At 37.9% G+C, this 27916-nt stretch overlaps 1 protein-coding gene and 1 non-coding gene across 2 annotated transcripts in view; both read right to left on the reverse strand.

Annotated features, from left to right (window-relative positions):
* Positions 1-27916, reverse strand: part of HPSE2 (heparanase 2 (inactive)) — a 670997-nt gene that overhangs the window by 142249 nt on the left and 500832 nt on the right. The window contains exon 7 of the mRNA XM_053662539.1: positions 6918-7011. Coding sequence (XP_053518514.1) covers positions 6918-7011 — 94 coding nt within the window. The remainder of the gene's footprint in view (positions 1-6917; positions 7012-27916) is intronic.
* On the reverse strand, positions 26379-26562 carry LOC119044564 (U2 spliceosomal RNA). The gene has a single exon (XR_008391074.1). It is a non-coding gene; the product is annotated as a U2 spliceosomal RNA (small nuclear RNA).

Consider the following 27916-nt stretch of genomic DNA (forward strand, 5'->3'; position numbering starts at 1 on the left):
TCAACCAATTTGGGGATTAAAATGTTGTTGTTTCACCGGGACAATTCAATATTCTTCCTTAAAAGCGTTCCTAATGTTGGGTGGTTAGGAATATACATATTACATGTACTATAAAATAAATGGTGAGCCAGTAGGGAGATGCAGATAGTGTATTGGATAAGAGTGTGGACTCTGGAGTTACATGGGCCTGGGTTTGAATTCTAATGTTACTACTTAGCAAGTGTGACCTTGAGCAAATCACTGGTTTCTTCAATGGGTTAGTAATATATGATGCACTTAATAAATGGCATTTATCATCTAAAAGGTAATGCAATTATATTTTTGAAGGTTAATGATACATTTTTCACATTTTAATGGTTTTGAAATCAGAATTTTTTGTAATCATTATCAAAAGAAACTTATCAGCTGTTTACTCTCTCCCCCAGCTGATGGTATATTTTATACTTATTTGTGTTTAAGAATCAAGAAAATATTGTTTATGCAATAACCTCAACTTTGTAGCTCTTTTGTGGTAAACATACCTTTCCAGTTAGAGTTCCAATTTGCCATTAGTGTCTCACATATGAAAGAGCAGAGTCACAGTTCTTCGAGGGTCATTTTCTCCAATTTGCAGAGGCAAAGCCAAGTGGAGCTATAGAGGCTAATTTACTGGGACGTTCTTGAAGCTTACCCTTCCAGCCCTGCACTTTCACAGGCCTCTACTAACATCCTAGGCAGGCCCTGGTAATGTGTTAATTTGGTCAGATGTATTTTTAAAATGTGAAAATTTGTTTTGTTTCTTTTTCTTAAAGAGGTCCTCATTGTATAAGCTTCTGGCCACTTAAAATTCAGAATCACGCAGGGATGGTGCCCAAGGTATTAGAGTGGCATATAAACAAAATACAGTTTGTATTTAGGATCCTCTGACTCTCCCGAGTACTTTCTTGGGCTGTGTTTCACTTCCCCTCAACCAAAATCTGCTCTTTGGGAAAGATCTTCTATTTGATATTAGCAGCACAGCATGACTTTAAACCTGTGTAGTTTACTTCTTCTTGGGATATTTATATTTTTATATCCTTATTCTATTGTAGAATGAAAGATTACTTTCGTAAAATGAAATATCCAGCATTAGCAGAGTGCAATGTTATTCTCAGCCACAAAGTGGCATTTAGGAGTGACCTTTCCTTCACTCCTAAACTCATGCCCAGAAGACAATCTCCTACCATGAGTGTGTATAGCCACAGTCATTTACGGCTGCCTAAATCAGCTTTGGTCCATTCAACACTATGCTACAAAGTTAGTAGCAGATTACATTCTAGATCCAAATGTGAATGAGACAAAGACATTAGTTTACTTCTGCTACACTTCTATTATTTGATTCTGCTCATTCACCTTCCCTTCCCACCTGCCTTCCTCCCTCTAACATTCACTGAGCACCTGCCAAGTGATAAGCACTATGGTAGGCACTGGACCTTGAAATAAGCATCAACATGATTGAATGAATGAATGAGTGAGTGAATGTATGAATCAATCAAATACTGATTTTCATAGTGATACTATGGTTCTTAACCTAGTAATGTGTTTTCATTTTTGCAGTATGCTTCATTAGAGAAGGTTAACAATATGATTGTCCTCATTTTTCCTTGTGATTCCAGTTATTTCATGATCCTGAAGAACAACTGTTATCCTTTTACACTTCTCTTTCTTGATATACTAATAAGCTCAAGTAAGTAGGTAAATCAGAAGGTTGGTTGAGAACAAAAGTTTATTTTTTGAACTATTAATTACTTTAAAAGAATTAAGTATTCTTCTGCCTTACCTGCTTCCATGATCCTGCAACTAGCATATATTGGAAAAAGTGGTATAAGATTACTATATTTATTGAAATTTCAAGAGTTAATCTTTATTAAATATTATCAGCAATCAAAAGCAATGATAATATTAGCAAAAGCATGATCATGGTTATATCATGAACCATATAAACCACACCTTCTACCATACACATCTATAACCAGGAGTCCTCTGCTCACACTTTGAGAACAGTATAAATAAGAACCTGTCTGTCCTGTAGGCGTTAGCCTGAATGTTACTCTCTCTGGGAGGACTTCTTATCTTTCTCTTCCTTTAGAAGGTAGATATTTCCCACTATGGGCACCTATAGTATCTTGTCCATATTATAGGAGACATTGCATCTTATTATCATTGTTTGCTTTCTTAACTATTTTCCCAGTAGGTCGTGGGTCCATGAAGACAACTACCATATCAGTCTTGCTTACATTTTATCCTTAGGGTCTGAAAAATACTAAGAATGTTATAACCAACTAATAAATGAAGGAATAAAAGAGAAGAGAGAAAGAAGGACAGAGGAAGAAGGAAATTTTCAACTATTAGGGAAGCAAATTGTCAGTTTATTTAGTATTTAAGATGCAATCATACAGACAGTATTCTTGGAAATACTTCCCTTATGACTGGGATTTCACCAACTCTTTCCTGTGCTTATTGAATTCCTGAAAATAATAACAAAAAGTGTTATTTCCTCCTCTGATTCCTCTAGGAGATGAAGACACAAATCACTGAGTCCAAGTGACTTAAGCCAAAGTGGTTCTTCTTGGTCCTTACGTCATTGTTTTGGAGTCGGCCCAGCTATCCACACTATACCATCTGTACGGTATCCTAAACATCTCTTTCTTTCTCATCTGACTCTTGCCTGCATTGTTAGATTCTCAACTGTTTTCCCTTGACTGATCTCCCAAAGTACAGATGATTATCCTCATTCTAATGTCAGGGAGAGAGAGTGTGGTTCAGCCAAAGAAACGGGTTGTCCAAACACTGTCTCTGTTTATCTTTCAAAAGCATCATGCAGATTTTCATATTATAGGAATTTGCCCACTTCTCAGAAAACTGATAATTCTTGTAAGTGGCAGTCCAAATTTTGAAACCACAGCTGTTTTTAGCAATTGAGTTACTGCATTTCAGGTGCCAAAAATATTACCTATCATACTCTCCAGGGTTCAAAGGAAGAGGAAAGAGGAAAAGAGCAAAAAAGTTGAGGATAAAGGTAGCATGAATCTTCTCCACTTACATAATTTATTTAAAATAACTACAATAATTGAAACCACAATAATAATGGCATTAAGAACTAGCATTCAATGGCAATGAACAAAACAGGGCTATACATGACCTTCCTAATCTTCCCAAGTGGGAAGGAAGATAGCGTTCTTAGCATCTTCATTTTACAGATAAAGAAATAGAATCAGAAAAATAATGTTCCAAGGTCACACAACTAAGCCTGAACTCCAGCCCAAGCCACCAGACTTCAAATCCTTTATCCTATTTCTTATTTAGACAGCCTCACTACTGATTTATCTAACCGATCCGGTATAAATCCATTTTGGTGGGAAATCTACCCCTTTTCTATCACTGTGAGCCTGGGGGAAGGTGGGGAGGGAGGTTATTAGGACTTCTCTGAACTTCCCAAACAAAGTACAGAAAAAAGCAAAGATTTCATTTCTAGCTTTGGATGTGGGTTCCAGGTACAAACATATTAAAATCTTACTTGGCTCATCTCTGAACTGATTTTGGAGGCTCACAAGAAAGCAGTTTGGCCACGCTGCCTCGGTTTGCACCTTGGACTCTAAATTCCTATACCCCCTTCCTACCCACAGGGGACTTTAAGAAGAGGAAAAGCAACTTTTCAACTGGCAAAGCTTGGTGATCCTTCTCTGGCCTTCTCCCAGCCCGCATATCCCCAGGGCAGGCCAGTAGCTAGCACATTCTGGGCTGTGGTGAGAGAGACTCAGCCTGAAGTCCCTAACTGGGTTTAGGCTGCTGCAGTCAGTGGAGAGCCTACCCCAGGCATCAAGTCTCAGGAAATCTGCAATCCTGTAACACCTCCAGCAGATACCCATGTAAGGCAATATCTGGCAGCAGTTTTGTAAAGAGAGCTGGAAAAAGAAAACGAGTGAGGGAAATAACTGATGGGATACTAAATGCAACATGGATGATAGAACTTTGGCAGACAGCATTTTCCAAAAATAACTGCAAAAATATTTCTGGTCTTATACACTCTTCCCGAATCTTGCCATCCACTCCCCCACCCCCCAGCAAGTGGAGTTTATTTCCTTTCCCCTTGACTCTCTATCAGTCTTGTTCAGTGCCTCAATAAATTATAGTTGATGGGGTGGGGGTGGAGGGTGGGATGGGAGAAATAGACAAAAAACTGTACTTGAAAAATAACTAAATAAAATTTAAAACAAACAAACAAACAAATAAATAGTAGTTGAAGCTATGCCCTGTGACTTCTGAGGGCAGGTTGGAAAAAGTGATACAGTTTCCACCTGGCTCTCTCTTGGGTTCCCGACTTTAGAACTGGGAGGAAGCCCAGGCAACAGAAAGAACTCAGATGTAGGTATTCCAGTTATCAGTCCCACAAAGGTGCTAGTGTAGAGCTAGCATCAACTAACTGCCACACCCATGAGTCAGCGAGCCTTCTGATGATTCCAGTGGCCAGCCTTTGAGTCACCAGAGCCTTTGAATCTTCCAGTGAAAGTTTCAGACATCTTGGAAGAAAAACAAGTCATCCCACAGTTCCCTGTGGGAATTCCTTACCCAAGTAATCCGTAGGCGCAGTAAATGGTTGCTTTAAGGCACTAAGTTTTGGGGTAATTTGTTATGCAGCAAAACATAATCAGATCAGGAACTCAGGCCTGAGGAGACTTCTGGGCACATTCTATTTGAAATTGCTAAAAGGTAACTCCAGGCTCTAATGCTAGTTCCGGCTGTCCCCTGTCAGGTGCCTTCTGCATGTAGGTCATTTCTCTTAGAGGTTCCACTCTTCCTCCCTGCAACTGCACTTTGCCCTCTACATTCAAGAGAAATGTTTTTAAAGGTCTGAATCTCAATTGTGCACAGAGTTTGAGCCTTTTTTCTTAAGTTTCTTTGGCCCTGCCTACTACACAAACTAGGAGGTAAGCTTAGCTTATTAATTTCAGTCTTTGAACCTTCCCTGATGGTTAAGGAGTATGCAGTGGTGGAGGGTAATGAGTCATGGGGAGAAAGGAAAGGAACATAACTCCCAACACCTTTGTCTTAGTTGTGACTTAGAGCTTTGTGTTCTACTTAAAAAATTACATGACCACAGCTAGAACCTTCACTGTGCTACAATACCACTGAATCATTTTACCTCTACTCTGATCAAGTCAAAACCAGGAAAGTAAAAAATATAAGGACCTGTCTATCTTGTACAACGTTGTAATGCAAACACTTGGGATAGTTCCTGGAACACAGTAAGCACTCAATAAATATCTATTGAATGGAAGAATGAATGAATAAATGAGAGAAATTCCCCCCCCTCCATTTACAAAGCAATACCTAACATTGGATTAACATAATGTGCGCAGACAACTATAGTGTTCAATGGTTATTAGGTAATATGTTTCTCAACCCCTCGAAGTAAGGGTTAAACCTTAAAAGTGTGAGTTCCTGGAGGGTAGGCACTGTGTCTTTTTCCATTTTGTATCCCAGCACCTGATACTTTGTCTGGTACTTGCTAAGCACTCCGTAAATATTTAAATATTAAACACTGAATGAATTCCAAACATTGACAAGTCATTTAGTTCTCTCCTAGGCTTTGCCAGCAGATGGCAGTGACAGATGAGGGTGCTGGCCAATACACCTGATCCTTGAGAGAGATCAGATCAGTCCCCAGACTGATCCAGTCTGGGGACTGATCCATAAGGTCCAGAGGTCCTGAGGCTTACCAGTCTCTGTAACCCTTTGGTGATAAGAGGACTCCAAAGGGTATAATCTGAGTATGACATTTGTATGAATGCAGAAAAGGGTACAGACTTCCACTTTAACAATCATGTAAGTGCTTTTTTATGATTGCTCTAAATACAATTTTACTTTGCAGCTAATTTTATACACGAGCCATTCATTCTTTTGTTCATTCACTTATTTATTCATCCCATATTAATGGGTACCTACCTGTTGCTATTTTTCTGCAAAAATTTGTTTAATATGCTCAAGAGATAGTTACATGTTCAAAAGGTCCCCATTTCCTGAAGAAAGGCCTGACTAGGCAACAAAAGATTGAAATCACTATTGTGTAGAGGTAGATGGAAATTGTAGACATAAGATCCTCATGATTCAGAATTAACAAATCCAATATATTTCAAAATGTGACCTGCACTGGGTAGTCATTTAACAGGTGACTATTCAATACAGAGATGTCTGGCAGCCACTCTGGACACACTAAATCAGAGTATCAGAAGTGAGGGTAGAAACTCTGTGAGCCAGCTCTGGTGACTTTGACTGTACTCAAGTGTGAAAACAGTTGACCAAAAGTGTCCTGTTACTAGGTCCTACATGCAGGACTTTACTGAACTAGTATGGCTTTACTCACATCTCTACTTGTTACTTGGCTGATTCGAAGACATTCAGAAATAGTGTAAATATGGCTTATGATTGCCAATTCCCCAGGTCAAAATTTCACTGAGTAAATGTAATCATTTTCTGCTTAAACTAACCCAAAATCAACCCCTGCAAAAAAGAAAGCATAGGAAACCTATCCTTAAGAAACTCACAGTTTAGAAGCAAACTATTACAGAATATTTGTTACAAAGAACATGTTTCGGACATGGACAACAGTGTGGGACGTGACTGTGGGAGAGGGGGGTGGGATGGGTGGAGGAGGGCAAAGGGGGAAAATTGGGACAGCTGTAAAAGAATAACAATAAAAGTGATTAAACCTTGGTATGTTATATTCAAACCCTCCTCAATTTGAAAAACAATAAACAATCATCAACTATGAGAGGTAACTCTAGACCGTGCAAATCCGGACTATGCTACTTTTCCACCCTGGTTCCCACACTGCTGTGACCTTTGCCTTGCCTTACCCCCAAACTGTCTCCTCTTCTTCCCAGGAGGCTTTTACTCACTTTCTGAATTTTCCTAATCTGGTCAGAGAGTGTATCTAACAGGCGAGTTTTCAGGAAGTCCATCACCTTGACCACCCGGCCATCAATGTAGCAACTGGAATAAAAATAAAATAAAAATCAGACAAACTCTCAAGCAGGACACTATATATGCTTCGCTAGCCAAAGGTCTTTGTTGCCTGAGAGAGCAGCCCAGGATTCACTTAGGTTCTTATATCCTAAGAAGTTTGACCCTGGGTACTTTTCAAATAAATAATATACTTTATTTCCTTCTTCTTAAAATTTTATTAAATTGATTAGGGTGACATTGGTTAACAAAAGCACATAGGTTTCAGGTGTACAATTTTGCAATACATTATCCACATATTTCGTTGTGTGTTCACCACTCAAAGTTCAATCTCCTTCCATCTCTATTTGTGGTCTAATGTGATTTTTTTTCAATCTTTGTCCCATGAAACTACATTTCTTGCTCTCTAGGAACAAATAGGAATTCATAAACAAATTGGGTAATGGAGAAAAGCTTACGTTTTTGCTCCTAGGGAAAAAGTTTAACACCCATCCAATGCCATCCCTATCCAGACCTTAAAGTAATAAAGGTATGTGAGAAGTCTGAAAGAATACTTAAACATTTTTATAGGTTTCCACACCTTTAAACAAGAAAACAAATACCAACCACAAAAACCTGATTTAGTGTAGTGAGTGAGTCTCAAAGATTTCAGCTTGACTTCACCTCCCTGGGCAAAATACCTTGTAGTCAACCTTCTTGTACTACCTCCAAAGTAAATGAGTGGTGAATGAATGGATAAACAAACAAATAAATCAGTCAGATAGATTAAAACCCAGGAGCCTCCTCCTAAAATATTAAGAAGGCACTTGTGTGTAGGTTGGTGAATAGGTTTTGTTAGGTAGCTTCAGTGAAGCATCAAGCTGTGCTGATACTGTGTTGTGAACATTTAACTAGAAGAGTTCCATCCACTTTATGAGGACCCTCTTTGTGAACTCTTACCCTAAAACCCAAGCTGATTCTGGCCCAGGGTTAGATGACTCAGCCCTCTCTACCCACAACTTTGCAAAATTCCAAATTAAATCAACTTAAATCAATGCTTATGACTACCAAGTGTTTTTTCCAACTCACTCAGCTGATTGGCTGATGGCTAATGATAGATTGTTTCAATTTTAATGACACCAATCTATCAGTACACATTATAGAACCATGTGAAAATTATTTTTAATGTCAAATTCCCATACCAATATATAATGTAGTAGAATGCTTAATTTTTTTAGATTGTAAAGCAGGTGCTCTGGTTGAAGTGAGGGTGGGAGATGAATTCCACCATTCAGCCTTCTCCTTGGCCTCCTTCACTACCTCAGACACCTCCACGGAATCCAATATTGGTGTGTTGGAAAGAGTATGGGTTTTGGAGCCAGAGATTTGCGAGTTCAAGTTCCAAATCAGGTATTTCCTATCAATGTGATCTTGTACAAGATAGTTGGGATAGTTGGTCTCTATCAGCCTTACTTTTCTTATTACTAAAAGAGAGGTAACATATCTACTTCTCAGTATTAACTAAAGTTTAAGCACATAAACCTAAAGTGTTTGGCACATAGTAGTAACTCATTAGTGTTTTTTCTAATTTCTCTAATTTTCAGCTTACAAATACTGGGTCATAAACAACATGGGACTGATTAAATTAGTGTGAATACAGAATTCTAAAAGTGGAATCGTATCAAAGGGTATATGCTTTCAAAAATTTTCATGGTTACTTATATTAGGGAATAAAATAAAATAATGACATGACCTTTCACCTCATTCTTGGTGCAAATGCTAGACTCAGATCCAATAAACATTTATTATGTACAACACAGAGGGCTAGGCATGTCCACATCCATTACCTCCTATTAGTACTTCACTATTAGCATTCTGATTTTTTAAAAAAGTTGTGATTAGACAGCATACTACATGAAAGCTAGGTGCATTAAAACGTGGTGATAAAATTTAAAATAACTTATGAATGTTAATCTAACACACATTGAAAATACTTGAACACTTGTTACTATTTTACATAATGACTAGGCATATGATAAAAGTGCACTGTAATTAGTGTTCTGTTATGTTTTAATCAAATATATTAGTTTCCTCTTTTCTCAGTTATTCCCCCAGTAACTATTTCAAACATCTGAGTTTACAAATTTTGCTGGCAACACATGTAGTTAAATACTTACTGAGATAAAAAATGCCAGTTGTACTTTTTCAGTTTGTAGTATTCCCTATGAACGAACGCCCTCCCTATCTCACAAATCCATGGTCCAGGGTTGAGGGCCCCTTTACTCTTACCCTCCCCTTTACTCTTTTGTTTCTTTTCTCCAATATACAAACCTTGGAGTTAGAAAACCTTGGTTCAATCCCAGCTTTGACACTCATTATTTAAATGATAATTGCATTTCTCCTTATTTAAAATTGAATTAAAAAGAAACTATAGTATTTCACAGAGTTACTCTACCAACCAAATTAGAAAAAAATCTGGGCTCAGAACCTAGCACAAAAAAGGAATCAATAACCAAATTCAGCCTCCAGGTTACTTAAGAGCCCAAGGTGGCACTAACCTGGATGGAAAAGCCATAGGATGGAGTGAGCAGGGGAGCATCTGCCTGGGGAAGGAGAGCACGTTCATCATCCACTGTAGGATTGGGAATGATGGAAGCAGGAAGCATCCAGAACAAATATTACCAGTAGGGAGGCAGAGGGGGGATGGAGAGGGCTGTGATTACGTTGCAAAAATAGGGAGCTTGAAAAGACACGTATGGTCAAGCTTGTAAGCCTGCTTCATCATCCCTGAGAAGTGATCATCTGGGACAGGGAACCCACTTTCATCTACTGCTAGTACTCTTCCACTGGATGACAGCTTGAAGCCATGAAAGGCTCTTTTAACATGGGTCTAAAATTTGCTCCCTCTTACTGTCCACTCAATAGCTGTTTTCTTAGACCCAAGAAATAGTCCAATTCCTCCTTCGCTTAACATGTAGGGGAAGAATTCCCATAAAACCTTTGGTTTAAGCTTTTTAGAACCTATTCTTGGCCCCACATTTAACCTAACAAGCTGGATTCAATCATTCTCAGTTGGTCTCAGGCTATTTCTGTGGGCTGTGAATTATACTGGAACAGGGGAGAGCTCCAGGCAGGAAACAAGTGTGACAAGGTTATCTTATCTCAACACTGTAGGTAAGAAAGAATCTGGGTGCAGTAAGGGAGGTCAGGGAAAGAAGTAAAAGTGAGAGTCTGTGAAGAACTAAAATTAAATAAAGCTCAGTGGAGTGCAAGAAAGAGAGGAAGGGGATGAGTGGTGACTATGAGCTTACGAGAGAGAATGTTGCAGAGAACCCTGCTGCCAAGGACATGCAGGCCATTCAGACTAGGTTGTAGGCTTGTCAAAGGGGATGAATGACTCTGCTTGAAATATCAAGGATGCAGAGAACATCAAAGAGGAAAGATACAACAGGTAGTTGGAGATATGAGGAGGAGGTACAGAGAAAAGTTGAGACAGGTGATGGTGACCTGGGTGTCTTTTTCAGTTTATAGGTAATAAATACAGCCATGGCTACAGATGAGCTCTCCAAGAGAGGGTGTATCAGACACCCTCTAAAATGCTTCTCAACCATGGCCCTGGACATTGCCTCTACATTTGGCCCAGTTAGGAATCTATTCCTTCTGCAACCAGACCAACACAGTGTCTTTAATAACCTCGGTCTGAGTCAAATTCACATTTGGGTGTCAGAGAAAGTCCCCATGTTATACTGAGAATTGTCAGCAACTTTCATTTGCAACCTTTCATTGTACTGTGGAAACAGGAACTTTGGTCCCCCTAAATTCTGTACTGATTTTAAGAGGGGATAATTTAATCACAGGCATGAATCTGATAAATACCTAAGCTCTTTTCTTGGTAACCTTTAAACAAGTAGCTTTCTGTACTTAATCTTCAGAAGCTGTTTAGAAAACATTCAACATCAACAATTTGTGGTTATTTTAAAAATTCTTGCTTGTTACAGAGCTTTCTTTCTCTGATCGTGGCTGCCTATACTGAAGGGCCCAGCATATCATTTAGATTATTTGGATATGGAGGAGGTGAGTAGCCTGTGGTAAGCACTTGGTAAGAGTTAACTGTTAAAAATGAGGATGACGGTGACTTCTCACTAAGACTAGGTAAAAGAAGTAGAATTGGATTCCAACTGACTGACTGTCCAGTGACCAGGGGGCAACTCTGCTTTTCTCTGCCTCGCTCACGGAATGAAAAAGCTGATTCTTAGCTACGAACCAGTCTCTCCACAAGAGCTCATTCATTTAGTAATGACTACAAAGGTGTCAGTATCTAAATAAATCAGAGAGAAAAGAAAGGATGGAGGGAAGGAAAGAAAGGAGAGAGAAAGGAAATTCATCATTTAGAGGTACTTCCACATAAACCTGGCAGAACAGTTGGTTGTAGAAAGACTAAGACTGATACATTTAGGTAAATCATAGTCCTCCTCTAAGCTCTCTTGAAATTTCAGTGTCTCTTAGGATCACACCATAGTGGCTGAGCTATTCAACTAAAACTTGAAACCAGGAGAGACTGTGCTGAAATGTTGAAACCTTTCTGTGGAGACAGATTGTCTGGCTCAATACCAGCAACCTTCACCCCTTCTTCTACTGGTCAGTAGATTGGCAGATAATACCAAGCACGTATCTGGGGAAGTAGCAAAGATGACAGAATATATAAAGTAAATGAAACCACCTATCAAGTTATTCACCAACTCTCCTGCCCTCCTTAGTTTTAAATTTTATTTCCAGTTTAATATATTTCATCTTATTTAAAGTTTTGCCCTTTATGTGGACAACGATGTGGGGATTGACTATGGGAAAAGGGGGACTAGGGGCAAAAGGGGAAAATTGGGACAACTCTAATAGCATAAACAATAAAAAACTTAAAAAATGAAAATGCACATAAATGACATTAAAATATAAGAATGAAAAATCACTGATAAGCCCAACACTGAGAGACCCATTGTTAACCTTTTGCTGTACACCCTTTGAGTTTTTCATAGTAAATACACATAAAATTCCCCATAATTAGTTATTTTAATAACTTATGCCAGATCCTAGTCTCTTCTCAGAGCATATAAACTTAAAACTGTCCCAGACTAGACTCCCCAGCCTACCTCACTGGGAAACTGACAGAAACACTGGAGACTCTGGGCTTCAAGTCATCGTACTCTGGCTTTAATCCCACTCTGTCCATTTAGGGATCCTCTGCCAGGGGCAGTTCTCATCCCCTTTCTGTCTCTGCCAGCCAGGTTTTAACCCTGGTTCCCCTTCCCCCTTCTCCAGGTCCCTAGATTCAGTCCTTAGCATTGTACTACAATTAGCCACTTATGCCCATTAGCCTCTTAAAACATTTAATGAGGAGAGTTTGTTGGCTCCAGTGGCAGCTGGTTTTGTTTACCTGGATCTTTACTTTAAAAGGAAAAACCTTTGCCCCTTATTATCTGACCCCTTCTTTTATTTCAGGTAATTGCATTAGTGCTGGCTTCCCAATGCTCAGGAATTTCCGGACCTATTTTGCTGCCTGCTGCTTTTAGGGAGGAGGGGCAGTCTGCTCAGAATTCTAACACCCCGCCTGCTGACTGGGCAGGTAATTCCATAAAACTGGGGCCTTCCCCACTGAAGGGGGAAAAGCTCGGATAATCATTAGAACAACCCTGTTGACCTATAAAACCTATTCTGACACCTTGAAGCCAAACACTGGAGAGGCTGACTTGAGTCTGTCTAAAGCTCTGTAAACTGTATTCGTTCCTCCTCCAAAGGACCTCACTGTGGCTTCCTGCTGAGCACATTCTTCACACTCACCTTTAGGTTTTCTTTCTGAGGCTACATTATTCTTCATCTTTGCAATGGGTCAACTCTCCTATCTTGTGCTCAAGAGTTACTTCGGGCAAGTAAAGCTTGGATGAATTGAAAATTATTACAAAAAAAATGTAAAGATCCTACTGAATATAGATGTTTCTCTGAATTTCTTAAACCAGTTCCTGTAAATCTACACAGGAGTCACCTAGCTGATTACAAGGTTGAGGTTCAGGAATTTCTAAGAGTTGGTACTTTAAAAAGATGTTATCATTGAAAAATTGTAAAAGTAGAGGTCAGGTTTGTGGGAAATTCCAGAGGCACATAATGTGGGCTCAAAAACTATATTTAATGAAACCATGACTACTTGTATAATCCAACCCACAGTGAGCCAAAAGGGTGGCCCTGAGGCTCAAGAGCTGTTCTAAGAGCACCATTTTCTTGATCTTTTTTCTCTCCTAATTCTTCGCACACTTTTGGTCCTGAGTCCAGGTCATTCTCCCCCATGAACCCAGTGTAAGTGGAGAGACTGTCTCCTGGCAGAGGCTCAAACAGCTGGTGCTTGTTGCAGTGCTGAGGAGGGCTCTACAAGCAGCCCCTAAGGACGGGGGAAGAAAAACCACCTGCAGCTCCAGCAAATGGAGTGGGCTCTGAGGGGGGCACCTCTGGGAATTTTCAGTCTTAGCAAGTGATGGCATCCAAAGTATGGACAAGAGTGGGTCCATGTGTTTTGGGGCTGAAACTTAAAACAAATTGTGGTACATTCTTTAAGAAAAAGGAATCGAAAGTACAAAACACAAGGTTAGTTACAAAAGTAAATATTTATTTAGAATGACAAAATAAATCACAACAAACCCCCAGAATCATCTTCCACCCATTTTGTTTTCTCAGAGTTCTTCACGAAATTTACCAGAAATGCTTACAGAACAACGCTTCCTAATAGCATCTGCCCCTATGCCTTTAACTCCTAGCTAGGGCAGCCAGGTTCCAAAATGAGGCAGATGTCTGGAAAAAAGTCTGCCCTCTGAGTAATCTCATGGGATACTTCTTGATTTCATTATGCTCCTCAGAAAAAGGGCAAAAATATGAGCAAATACAGTCATTGTTCCCCATAATGACATTTTGGTCGATGGAGCCTATATATAACAGTGGTCCCATCAGATTATAATAGAGCTGAAACATTCTTATCACCTAGTGATACTTTAGCCAGCTATAACATTAAAAGCACATTATAGTACTCATGTGTTTGTGGTGATGCTCATATAAAACAAACCTACTGCACTATCAGTCTTATAAAAGTATAGCACACACAATTATGTACAGTACATAACACTCAATAATAATAAATGACTATGTTATCAATTTATGTATTTATTATACTATACTATACTATACTATACTTTTATCATTATTTTAGGGCATACTCTTTCTACTTACAAAAAAGTTTACTGTAAAACAGTGTATAACAGTATACTACATTACTCTGGCAGCAGCCTCTCACATTTCATGTTTATCTAGTTCCTTGATTGCACCATTTTCTCTTGTGCTTGATTTAATCTACTTTTGTTTTGTACAGTGAGCAACATGCTGTAGAGTCTTATAGCCAAGGAGTGATAGGATATACCATATAGTGTAGGTGTGTAGTAGGCTATACCATCTAGGTTTGTGAAAGTGCACTCTGTGATGTTCACCTAATCATGAAATCACCTAATGACACAATTCCCTGTTGTTAATGGTGCATGACTGTACTTCACATCTTGTCCCTAGTAGGTGAAGTATTGTTTTCCCCTGACTTCTTTCAAGGTTTTCTTTTTTTCTTTGGTTTTTGGCAGTTTGAACATGATATTTGTTGGTATAGTTTTTTAGTATTTACAATACTTGGTACCTATGAGCTTCCTGGATCTATGTACAGTATTTTGCCTTTCATTAATTTTGGAAACTTTCAGCCATTATTACTGAATTACTTCAAGCCATTATTACTTCACTGTTCTTCTTCTGTGTTCTTTTTTTTCCTCCATGTATTCATGTTCCAATGATGTATGTTACACACTTTGAAAATGTCTCATGGTTACTGAATGTTCTGTTGCTCTTTTGTTTTTCACTTTTTATTTCAGTCTGAAAAATTTCTGTTGACCTATTTTCAAGCTCGCTGACTCCTAAGATGTGTCTGGTCTCCTAATGAGCCCATCAAAAGCATTCTTCATTTCTGTTACAGTGTTTTTGATTTCTAGTATTTGCTTTTGATCATTTTGTAGCATTTCCATCTCTCTGCTTATATTATCCATCCATTCTTATATATTGTGTACTTCTTCTATTAGAGCACTTAACATTTAATCACAGTTATCATATTTTGCTGTATATAATGCACACTTTTTTTCCCCAAATTTCTGAGGGAAAAATAAGGCTGTGCATTGCACATGGGGAGTAATAATCCTGTATCTATATAAATGTTTTAAATTATTTTATTTATACTTATGCATTAAAAGTATAACCCTAGAAAGCAATAATATCCACGTGCAAAATAATACCCTAAAATACAATAATTGGTTTTGTTTCCGAATACAAATAAATAAATAAAATTTAAAAATTAAAATGCAAGGTTTTTTTCCTGAAAATTTGGGCTAAAAATGTGGGTGCACATTATACACAGGAATGCATTATACATGGCAAAATACAGTATTTTTAAATCCCTAATGATTCCAACATGTATGTCATATATAACTCTAGCTCTGATGCTTGTGGGGTTTTTTTGTTTGTTTGTTCAGACTGTGTGTTTTTTCTTGCTTTTTGGTATACTTTGTAATTATTTGTTGAAAGCCAACATGCTGAATTGGGAAATAGAAACTGAGATAAGTAGACCTTTGCTGTGAGGATTTAGGCTACAAGTTGTGCTATGTTATGTGTTTGTTGTAGTTGTAAGTACCAGAGGCTTCAGATTCTTCTGATGTCCTTGTTTGTGACTCATCTCTTGACTTTAAGCTTCCCTAATTACTCCTCCTCAGGGGGAGTATGTGTGTTGAAGTTTTCTTTTTAGCTAGAATTCACTGTTATTATATTAGCACCCTGTTGATATGGTGGTTGAGTATAGAAGAAGGAAACTGTTCCCTAATTTTATGGTTCAGTCTCAGTCTTTTATTGGGTCTGTATCTCTGGGCTATAAATGTCACTTTTTAAGCTATTCTTTCTTAGGTGAGACAGGAAGGATAGAGGGGTTAGAGTGAGAGGAATGCCTTTCCATAAAAGGGATAAGGCTCTGGTTATAACTTTTCCCTTAGAGAGCTGACATTTGTTATAGAGAATGCTCTGATTATATTCCATAAGGATAACTCTTACTCTCCCCCGGCCAGAGCCACTATGGTATTTTTCTTGGATTCCACAAAAGTGGAGGGTGAGGGGCTAAGACTGAAGCCTCCAGGAGTTCCTTATTTTCAAGCCAGTCCACACTTAGTGTCTCTCTAGAAAGTCATTAAAAATACCACTTCAGTGTTCCTACCAGTTATGGTTTCAGTATTTTCTGTTTCAAGTAAGCAAATTTTAGTGGTGAGCCTGTCTTTCCAAATTTTAGGGTGTTGGTTTGCCCTGCAATCATAATTCTCCAAGGAAAGTTGTTCATTTTCAAACTGTTCATCTTGTTTGTGTTGAGTGAATAAGAATAACAACTTATGAGTTCTTTACACATTGTGGCTAAAACCAGAAGTCCACCCAAAGAATTCTTATGCATGCTAGCACTCATCTTTTGGCAATAGTTGCATTAAGCATTGTGTTGAGAAATAGCCTTATCTTCAAAGTGCATTGTCAGTAATGTGCTAGTGTGATCAGTTAGTAATGTCTGCCATGGTAAGGAGAGTAAGGAAGGAAGGCACATGTGCCACATATTTGCTATTTTTGACCAAGATGATTTTAAGGCCCTTTCCAGATCCAAGTCTCAAGTTCTCCTCTTTGACACAGAATCAGATGATACCATTGGGTGTCCCCTAAACACATGTGAAAATTCTATATTTCATTTGGTACTAATTACATTGCTTTTGCATATGATGTCATCCAACAGATGCACACAGGAATATATACAAAGAGAAAAGCAAAACAAAATGACTTGCCCAAAAGTCTCTTGTAAGTTTCCTATTTGAGTTTTATTTTCCACACCATCATTTATATATAAGATTGAGAAATTACTTCTGTTTTATACTTCCTCAGTCTGTATGCTATACCTTTTCCTTAATGTGGGTTTTGCATCCATGTCTTTGAAAGAACAGGGTAGGCAAAATCTGTCTATATTACATTATGTGTGTGTGAAACAGCATCCATGTTAGCTAGCACCTATTAGACTTTTCAGAGGACCCACCAGAAAAATTTATCTCAAGGTTTATAATCAGAAAAATGATGTTTCTAATAAAAATTACTCTTGTTTTTGACTTATGGACACTAGATTTTTGTTTTCCACTTTGCTTTGGTTACTTGGAAACAGAATGAAATTTATAGCCCGTCTCTAACAAGAGAATAAAACAACTTCATAAACATTTTAGTGTTAACCTTTCTCACTGCTTTATTGTTCTTCTAACACTATTTTCCATTTACTCTTACTTCCTCACTCATTTTTTTAAATCATTTTGCTACTGGACAGAAAAGTGGCCAGAAGGAAGGCTGAGAGAAACTGTGAAAAAAAAGGCACTCAATAATTCACAAGCTATATAATTAGCTCTCTATACATACAGAGCAAAGCAAAGCCCCTTAGTCTTATTTCCTACTTTATTTTCTTTTCTCAATATCAATATTTTGTTTTATTAAATATTTGGAAAAGTTTCAATAAGTCATATTCTCTTACAAAGTTTCGAAACACTCTTTGTCAGATCAAATGTTTCATTCAATACAATAGTTTGTATGGATTATGAATCTATTAACCTTTAGTTTGTCATAAATAGATTTCCTCTTCTAAAAATCTGTAGACATTTTTATGTTTTCTTGGGGCTAGAATTGGTTCTCCTAAGTGGCACCAAGAGTTGGTAAGGATTGAATTAATATAATCAGAGCTACCTGATATTTCCAGAATATATTTCCTCAAAGATCACAGTACTTCACAGATAAACTGAAAATATCTTTCTGAATGAGAACAGGGCCATTTTGCTTTCTAACTTCATAATGAAAAACAGTAGTCCAGGGCTCCACTACATGACATTTAATCAGAGAGAGAGAGAGTTGAGTGTGTGGGGGGGAATAAAGAAGTGGAGGCAGCCTTGGTGCCATGGAGAGATTGATAGGTCCACACTAAGGAAAAGGTCTGTAGCCTTGCCCAGTGGTCAGCAAACATTTATGGCTGGGGGCTATGTGGTCACTGTTGCAACTTCTTAACTCTGCTATTGTAATGCAAAAACAGAGACAATATAAATTGATAAGCATGGTTGTATTCTAATAAAACCTTTTTTATGGAATTTCATAAAATTTTCACATCACAAAGTATTATTCTTTTGATTTTTTTCCTAGCTGTTTACAGATGCAAGTAACATTTTGTAGGTTTGCTGGCCATACAAAACCCATGATAGGCTGCGTTTTGCCTGCAGAGCACAGGTTGCTAGTACCTGCCACACTGGACAATTAAAATTCTCTGCAGCTGGAAAAGTACAAGCTATCCTCATTGAATAAAGCATTATTATCAAGATTCCCACAATTGATACAAGCACCACTGGTAGGGTGAATATACCTATCTCCAGTATCTATCTGTAATAACTTCCCACTTAAGTATATGAATTACCATCAGAGAGAGTATGTTGAATGTCAGTTTCCTGACCCTGGGTGAAGCCCTTAAATCTACATTTTAAATCGGTATCTCAGGTAATATGATTTGTGAATAGATCCAGACTTTGAGAATTAGTGAATTACTGCACATTATTAGATCCTCTGTTTATATAAAACAAACAAACAAGCCCACCAGGTCCCCAGAGACAAAGAACAAGTGCTCAAAAAGAGTTCAACAGAAAAGAAGATGCTAAAAGTACACTAGGTCTTCCAACAATTGTATAAATCTCCAGATCCTTCTATTTCACCCTTCCTAGTCTAAATAGCTTCCTTCTCTGTGAACTCTTCTAACCTACTGTGCCCGCAATGATTTACAGTAATTTAAAATCATGAATCCAGAAACAATCCAGGGCCATATGACCCACTCTAATCTAAACTGACTTCATAAAAATGGAATTTGGACTTAAATAAACACACATGACTGAGTAGATGCTAGGAATCCCCCATCCAATCTTAGACATGGAGAAATGCTGCACAAATAAAAGAAAGAATATTAGTTAAACTTGAAATGAAGGTGAATCTCCAGATAGCAGAAAAAAATAGAGATTCAAAATCAGAATGGTAACTAGGAGATACAATTTACACCACAAATCTCAGAGGGCTGCTCCTATATGAAAAAAGGCATTTTGTGAAGCACATTGTCATTCTTTTTTATCCTTGTTAAGATACAATTCCGTCTTTTCCTACTGACTAGCAGGAATGTTTTGTATATTCTGGATGCAAACCTTTTGTTGTATATCCTCACATAGGCCTATATCCTCTCTCAGTTTGTGACTTCCCACTCTTTATGGATTTTTTTAACATTTAATGAACAGGTATTGTTAACTGAAGTGAAGTCCAATTAATCAATCTTTTTTTTCAGAGTTAGTGATTTTTATGTCCTATTTAAGAAATATTTGCTTACTTCCAGGTCATGAGAACACACTATGTTTTCTTCTGAAGCTTTTTGGCTTTACCTTTGGTTTATGCCTGTGATCTGTCTTGAATCAATATTTTCCTTTATGGTGTAAGGTACAGATCAAGTGAGTGTCTAAAAGCAGCCAAAGAAAAAAAGACTTTGTCTCAAGGAGTGGCCACATTTCTTATATTTGACTTATAAACGAAAACTATGGAAGCTAGAAGATAATAAAACTACATTTTTTCAACTGCTGATTTTGTTTTCTAGCAGTATGACAATGATTTACCCAGGTGTGGTTTTCTTTGTATGTATACTTATTGTAATTTGCTGAGCCTCTTTTCTACATGTTTTTCACTTGAGGGGAAACTGCATAACATAAAATAAACCATTTTAAAGTTCACAATCCAGTGGCATTTACTTTATTCACAACATTGTGCAACTAGCATGCTATCTAGTTCTGAAACACTTTCACCCCAAAATGGAACCCTATACTCACTAAGCAGTCTCTTCCCATTCAGCCCTCTGCCAGACCCTAAAAGTCCCTAATCATTTGTCCCTGTAAATTTGTCTACCCTGGGCACTCCATATAAATGAAAAAATACAATGCGTGGTCCCTTGTGACTGGCTCCTTTTACTTAGAAGAATGTTTTTGAAGTCCATCCATGTTGTGTCATGTTGACATATTTATTTCATCACAGAGATATACCACATTTTGTTTATATATTCATTCATTCATGCACATTTGAACTGTTTCCCCCTTTTGGCTATTGTCAATAGTGCTGCTATGAACATTCAAGTTCAAGTATTTGTTTTTAAGAATGCCTATTTACAACTTAAAGAGTACCTGTTTCAATTATTTGGGATATATAGCTAGGAGTAGAATTGCTGGGTCACATGGTAATTCTACATTTAACTTTATGAGGATGTGAGCTTCATGAATTTGTGACATTTTCATGGCCATTTTGTCTTGAAAAAAATTGTTTTTGCTGCATTCTCTCCTCCCTTTTCAGTGCTTCAGTTCTAGGGACAGTAAAAGCCACCTGTATCCCACACATTCCATGTACTTGTTCTTCCCCTGCCCCTGTGCTTCATTCTGGGTATTTCCTATTAACTTGTCTATAAGTCAGTTAACCTTATTTTTTGCTATTTCTTGTCTGCTGTTAAATACATCAAGAAGTATTGTTTGTACTTCTAGACTATCCATTTAATTTTTGTAAAATAGACTCCAATTTTCTGTTAAAATCCTCTATTTTTCACCTTTAATTCACATTCTCCTGAAGGTACATATCAGAGTTATTTAAAATTCCTTGTCTGAGGCAAAAAATCATGCAGCTAAAATTTCTGTACACTTTTTTAAGATGTAAAAAGATACACATAAGATTTAAATAACATTTTTAGTTGTTTAGAACTAAATGGTGATTTCTATTTTTCCCCAATCTATATTTCATGTATTTCTGGTTCCGTATTTCATGGTGCATACAGACAGTAACAATATATGACAGAAACCTGGGGCAGAGGAAAGCAACTGCTTTGGCTACTGGGACCTGGGAGCTCTTGCAACCCTGAGACCCTACTTGTCTGGCTGTGGGTTGAAGGAGGCCTTGCCAGGCACTCTGGTTGCCTATCAAGGTGCCCTGAATTTCACTGGTTAGAAAGCCCTGATTTAGGGCACTAAGGATTAAGTGGTTAGAGAATCACTCTGAAGGCAAAAGTAGCTTTCACAGCAAGTTTGAATGGGCTAAAACAGAGACAGAATCATTGAAAGCGAACTGTTTATGTACCTTCCCAGAGGAGAGAAATGGAGAAAATGAAATTCACAAAATGCTATTATATCATCAGCCATTAGCGTTTATTCAAGAGCAAATTGTCGAGGGAATAAGGGCATAAAAAATAAAATTCCTTGTCTGATAACTCCAATGGCAGAATCACCTGAGTGTGCGTGTGTGTGTATGCGTTTGTCCTTTCTTAGCTTCGGGCCACTTAGTTCTATTTTTTAGTATGCTTCATAAATTTTAAGTGGATTTGGACATTGTGAATGAAAATTTTTAAAGGCTATGGATAATTTGCCATTCTCCAAAGATGCTTATGTTTTCTTTTCAAAAGAATACGGGATACCAAGAGATCACCTTCATTCTCCTGAAGCTTGGTTTAAGGCAGTGGGAGGTTTGGTCTATTCCAAATTTGTTCCTACTCCTGAGACACTGTCCTTACTTCTAGAGCATGGTCATTACTTCTAGGGTATGAGCCTTTCAGAATCTCAACTGAAAACCAGGAGAGTTTATGAAAGCACCTACACATTACCAGGACCTGCGTGCTAGTCTCTATCTCTCTAATACCATGTGTTTGCTGAAATCCTTGTGCAGCACTTCAGCCTCTCTGCTGCTTTTTTCTGCTTGGTTTCTAGGAGTCTAATCACTTGCATATGAAATGGAGGATTTGGCCAATGACTTGTGAGAAATTTGTATTCATACTGCTTCTTCTCTGTGTTTTGCTTTTCTCTAGAATTTTATCCTTTAATACCAGCCATTTTGGCAGCCCCAAATTCTGACTCTGTTGCTGTAGCCCAGGAAGAACATTATTTCTGCTTAAACTCTGTTCCCCTAGGCTGAAATCTGGAAAATATCCTCAAGAAAATAATCTAGGGATGATGTTTATATGGGGTTCACTTCACAAATTTTCTTCTTTCAAGAATCCTAGCTCCTCAACTCTCCCTGTGTTGGTTATACTCCAATGCCTTAAAAAGGTTACTTTATTGTTTGATCAACTTCTAGAGTTGTTTTTTGTTGGAGGATCAGTCAGATACAAACTACTCCATCATGACCAGACCAGAAGATCTCTACAAACAATTTTAATGAATAATATCTATATTAAACATTTTGTTGCAAACAATAGATAGAGAGGGAAAACTATTTAAATCCTTTTATGATGATAATAGAACCCCTATTCTACTGGCAGTAAAGAATAGCACAAGAAAACAAAATCATAGAATCATCTCACCTATATATATGGAAACAAAAATCTTAAAATACTAGTGAATAGAATCCAGCAATGTATTAAAAAAATACTACAGCCTAGACAGGGCTTATCCCATAAATGGAAGGACTGTTCAATATCAAAAACTATGTCTATGTAATACAGTATCTTAACATTAAAGGAAAAAAGCCAAATGATCATTTTGATAAATACAGAAAACAAGTTGGATAAAAACAGATACATTCCATTTCTTAAAAAAAAATAAAACTAATCTTTAAGAGGCCAGAAGATAAGATTTTCTTAACCTGATAAAGGCTATCTGCCAATACCCCAGAGAAAACATCAGACCTTATGGTGAAAGTTAAATCATTCCTATTCAGGTCAAGAATAAACAAAAATGCCTTCCATCACCCTTACCATTAAACACTGTACTGAAGATCCTCAATAGTTCAAAAAAAATTAACTGCACATAATGATTAGAAAGAACAAACCTAATTTATCATTATTTGCAAGCAATGTAATCATCTATATAAAAGCTAAAAAAACTACAGGAAAATTTTGAGAACAGCTTAAAAAACTTATGGTAGTTAAAAGATGAACATACAAAATCTATAGTGTTCCCAAATACTAAAAACAAGTAGTTATAAAACTGTATTAAAAAGATGACATTTAGCAAACCTTTAAGATTCTTGGGAATAAATCTATCCAAGTGTGCAGGGACTATATGAAGAAAATTATAAAATCAGATTTCTAATTCACATTCATAAACAAAAATATATTCCAGATGGGATAAGACTTAAGTATTTTAAAAAAGTTTAAAACTCTAAGTAAAACAGAAGAATATTTTTATGCTTTTATTTTACATAGAAAATGTTTTTCATTATACTATATAGCAAAGATAAATAAATAAAATAAACTTATATGTAACAATATATATAGATCTTAACACATTGAGTAAAGAAAGCAATTTTGTAGAATATGAGAGTGTTATCATTCTACTTCATGTAATTTTATATAATTTTCAATTATGTAATTTATGTAAATGTTTAAAGTATACAAAGCAATACAATAGCTAGTTTATAGATTCTCATGGCTTTAATAAAAATATAAAAATAAATATAGACAGAAGTATGCAATCTTATTTAAGTGGTTATCTCTGGAAAACAATGGGACTAGATGAAAAAACAGGTAGACTTCAATTTTATATCAATGATGTTTTGTTTTATATAAAATATAATAAGCAAAACTTTAAAAATTAATACTAATTATGAGTTGGATACATGAATGTCTTCATATAATTCTTTCTGCTGCCATTTTTGATCTTTTATAAAACAAGACACTGGGAAGGTCGCATGGATAGTTCTCTTTGTTTTTTAGTTTTGAAACAAAATATCCAAAATGTATTCTCTAAAAGCCAAAATGTATTCTCTAACAGCCAGCATCAGCAGGTACGGCCGTGGGGTTGTCGCCGCACACCACACATTCACAAGGCGCAACGGGGAGCAAGGCTCTGGCGTGTCCTCAGGAACAGCACCCACTGCACAGTGTGAACAGACACTATCATTGTGTTCACTGACACTCCCGGGAGGAAAGGCACAACTTGGCAAAAACAAAAAATGTTTCTGGATCCTAAAGTCATATGCAGTCACTCAGAGACCAGCTTTTGATATTCTTGATCTACATTTCCACATCGAGGGGGAGACTCCTCCATGAAGAAATTAGGGTCTTTCCTTCTTCCTTGTTAAACTGTTAAAAGTCACATTTATTGTTTGCTTAATATTACATACACAGAAAAGGGGATTAAAAAACATCTTGAGCGTCCAGCTGCTCCTACTAATACATCAACTCCTAGGTTTAAGACAGGGACTAGGAACACTTTCAGTGGTCATAAAATAGAAAAAGAGAGACAAAAATAAAAAATAAATGAGGTAGATAAATTAAAGCCTTCATACTCAAAACTGCCTGTTCCAACTTCATAGCCTTCGTGCAACAACACCCGGAGCAGGGCAAGATATCTTCAGAATTACTTAGCATGAGTCACATCAAGGAAATTTTTATAAAAATTAGTATGTGAACTTCTAATAAGAAACATGCCCTTCCATGAGTTTCAAGAACAAAAAACCCATTTGCTTGATAGAATAGGTAGTGGCAAAGTAAATTAAGTCACCTGAGGTCCCCTGCTCAGATGCCCACCCGGCCTGGTGTTCAGGAAGAAGGTGGCATCTGGAAAGCTCAGGGAACACACTAGTGCTCTGAGGGCTCCCTCAGAACTGTACCCCAATACACAGCAACACACACGCTGACTCACCCTTTCCCCTCAGGAAAAGAGTCAAGTCCTGTGAACGAACTGAAATGCAAACAACTTTAAAAGATAAAACAAACAAAATCCAGGCCTAAGTGAAACTTAAATTTTACAGGAAAATGGGTCCGTTTCTGGAGATGGAAAGGAGAGCTGACAATGGATGCTAAGAGTGTTAGTATTCCCCCCCTGGGAGCTTGTGTGGCCAACATCATTGAGTACTTGTGAAACATTAATGGGCTAACAGAAAGTTATGAGTCTTTGTTCAATTAAAATTTGGTTGCACCATCATTAAAACTAAGCTGTTCCACCTGCTACTAATTTCATTCTTGGCTACTAGGCTCATTATTTATTTGTTTGTCTGAAGGAAGAGAGGAAGTGCTGCTGGTAGGGCAGATCAAACTGAAGTACACATGAGAGGTCATGTGCTAACGAACAAGAATGCTGATCTGTAGTGGTTCTCACTGCAAATTTATGGTCTAAATTTGATGACAGTTTGAATGCAGAATTGCACAAATGCCTGGGATTTCTATTTTTCTTTTTCCAGTGTTGCTGGGTAGTTTTCTTACTTGAGAATTGGAAGGGGCTAGGGTCCTAAGAACCTTTTCATTTACAGACTTGGAAACTGAGACCCAGATAGGTGAAATCATTGGTCCAAGGTCACACAACTCATTACTGGCCTCCTTCCAATGCTTCTGAAAATAATTTCATGTTCTACTTCTAAAATTATTCCATTCTGAATTAAAAAGGCAGCTTTTAAAAGGCACCCTTTACACACCATAACCTCTCTTGGTCACAGGAAAGAACCTAGCTGGTGAGTGAGCCCATCTGGACAAGAAAGGTAATTTCTGGCTATGTCTCTGAACTTCAGCTTCTCCATAATGTCTCTTATACACTCAGGGTGAGGTTCCAGTGCTTGAAGGAGACATGGCTCCTTTGTTCTTCCTTTATGAGGGACGGTGGTGTGGCCACCAGGAACAGTGCTGCTTCGTTCTCATTTTAGTGGATGCACCTGGAGCCAATTGCTTTCCAACAGCAAATCCTTCTTTTCCACGTATATGGAACCCATTGCATTCGCCAAGTACGTTTTCATCTATAATCTCATTTGAGCCTCAAAACCTCCCCAATACAAGTAAATTATCCTTATTTTCCAAAGGAGAAAGCTGAAATGCAAGGAGGGAGTATGCTAAATCGGTACCAGAGCCCAGGGCTCATCTCAGGACGTCTATCTTGGGTCTGGGCTCCTGGCCATTCCTTGGCCCCTCCTTACCCTGATACAGCCTTCCTCTCAGGTTGTAATAAGCTTGGCAGACACAGAATAACTGTAACTGGTGCTCGTCTGGGAATCACAAACCTGTATTAGGGCTGAGAAGTTGGAGAGGCAGGAGAAGGGAGAGGGGTGTGATTATCTCTTTCAAAGAATGCATAAGGGAAGTCACTGGAGGTAGCATGGGGCAAAACGTGCACTAATGAAGTTTCAGAGGGTTGTGGTCTAGGAGGACAACACACAGTCCAGTGTTTTCCAAATCCCTGACCCATTAGAATTACCTTAGATTGTTTTTTTACTTCTTTACTTTTTGTTTGTGAATAAGTAACAGATTTACAAGGTTCAGGAATCAAAAGAAACAATATATAGTGAAAAGTCTCCCTCCCACCTCTCTGTCCTAGTAACTCTATTCTCCTCCTTGGAGGCAAAACATGCTAATAATGACTTTAAGGACATATAATCAAGGCATATATCCCCTCTCAACACACATTTTTAAACTAATAAGAACAGATACTACACTTGATCTTAGCCAAAAGGCCGAGAAGTGATCAATACACATTTTTACATAAAAGGTAATATACTATACATTGTTCTCGACTTTCTTTTTTTACACCTAAATAACTTATTTTGGAGATTGTATCATATTAGTACACAAAAAGCCTCCTCTTTCTTTTTTAAGCTGCACAGTATTCTTTCCTGTGCATACACCACAAATTTCATTTAACTAATTTTATCTTAATAAACCATTAGGAGGTTTTCACTTTTTTGCTATTTTAAAGCTGTAATAAATAACTTTGTATAATGGATGTGTAAGAAAACTGAGTTTAAGTCTAAGCTCTAATGCAATGAATGCAGCCATGAACTTTGGGCAAGTCAGTTAGGATTTTGACCTTTTAGAAATAGAATCTTAGACTTCCGCCAAGATGGAGGCATAGGTGGAAACACTTTGCATCCTCGCACAACCAAATCTAAAAACAACAAAGTTTTAACAACAATAAATGCTACCAAACCACAGAAACTCGAACAATACAGAGTCCGAAAATAAGGAACCACTCAGCTAAATTGGTGAGAGGGGTGAAGCCAGCAGCCGAGCGGGTCAGGCCAAAAAGATACCCTGATCCGGTCAGTGTGCAGGCAGCCGAGGGCGCAGATCCCAGGTGCGGGCTAGCTATGGGAGGACCCAGGAAAGAGGCGTGGCTGGCTGTCTGCAGTTGGTGGAGCATTTGAGTGCAGATAAACCAGTGAAGAGGCAAGCATTGAGACAGATCGTGCAGACCCGGGTGACGCGCAGGGCAGTGGGCTTGCATAATTGCGCTCAGATAAACAGGCCAGGGTGAGCGGTGAGGTGGACTGGGCAAGCGGAGAGGATTGCCATTGCTCCCTCTCTGATCCCACCCCCACATACAGTGTCACAAACCAGCGACCTGGGTGGCCCCACCCTGGTGAACACCTAAGGTGCCTCTCCTCATACATAATAGGCACAAACAGATCAAAACATGGCTCAAGAAGAACTCAGAGCCCCAGAGCCAATAAATCTAAGTGATGAAGAAATAGCCAAACTTTCAGATGCACAGTTCAAAACAGTGGTGATCAGGATGCTCACAGAACTGGTTGATTTTAGCCACAAATTAGAGGAGCATATGAAGGCTAAACTAATTGAAATGAATGGAAATGCACAGGAAACCAATAGTAATTGAAAGGAAACTGGGACTCAAATCAAGGAAGCAGACCAGAAGGAAGGAAAAAATGACCAAACAGAAAAATATAACGAAACAAGAATTCAAAAAAATGAGGAGAGGCTTAGGAACCTCCAGGACATCTTTAAACACTCCAACATCCGAATTATAGGGGTACCAGAAGGGAAAGAGAAACAGTCACGAGTGGAAACCTTATTTGAACAAAT

The sequence above is a fragment of the Artibeus jamaicensis genome, unplaced genomic scaffold (genome assembly GCF_021234435.1).
Source record: "Artibeus jamaicensis isolate MK-2021 breed Jamaican fruit bat unplaced genomic scaffold, CSHL_Jam_final contig_252, whole genome shotgun sequence".
NCBI classification, from domain to species: Eukaryota; Metazoa; Chordata; class Mammalia; order Chiroptera; family Phyllostomidae; genus Artibeus; species Artibeus jamaicensis.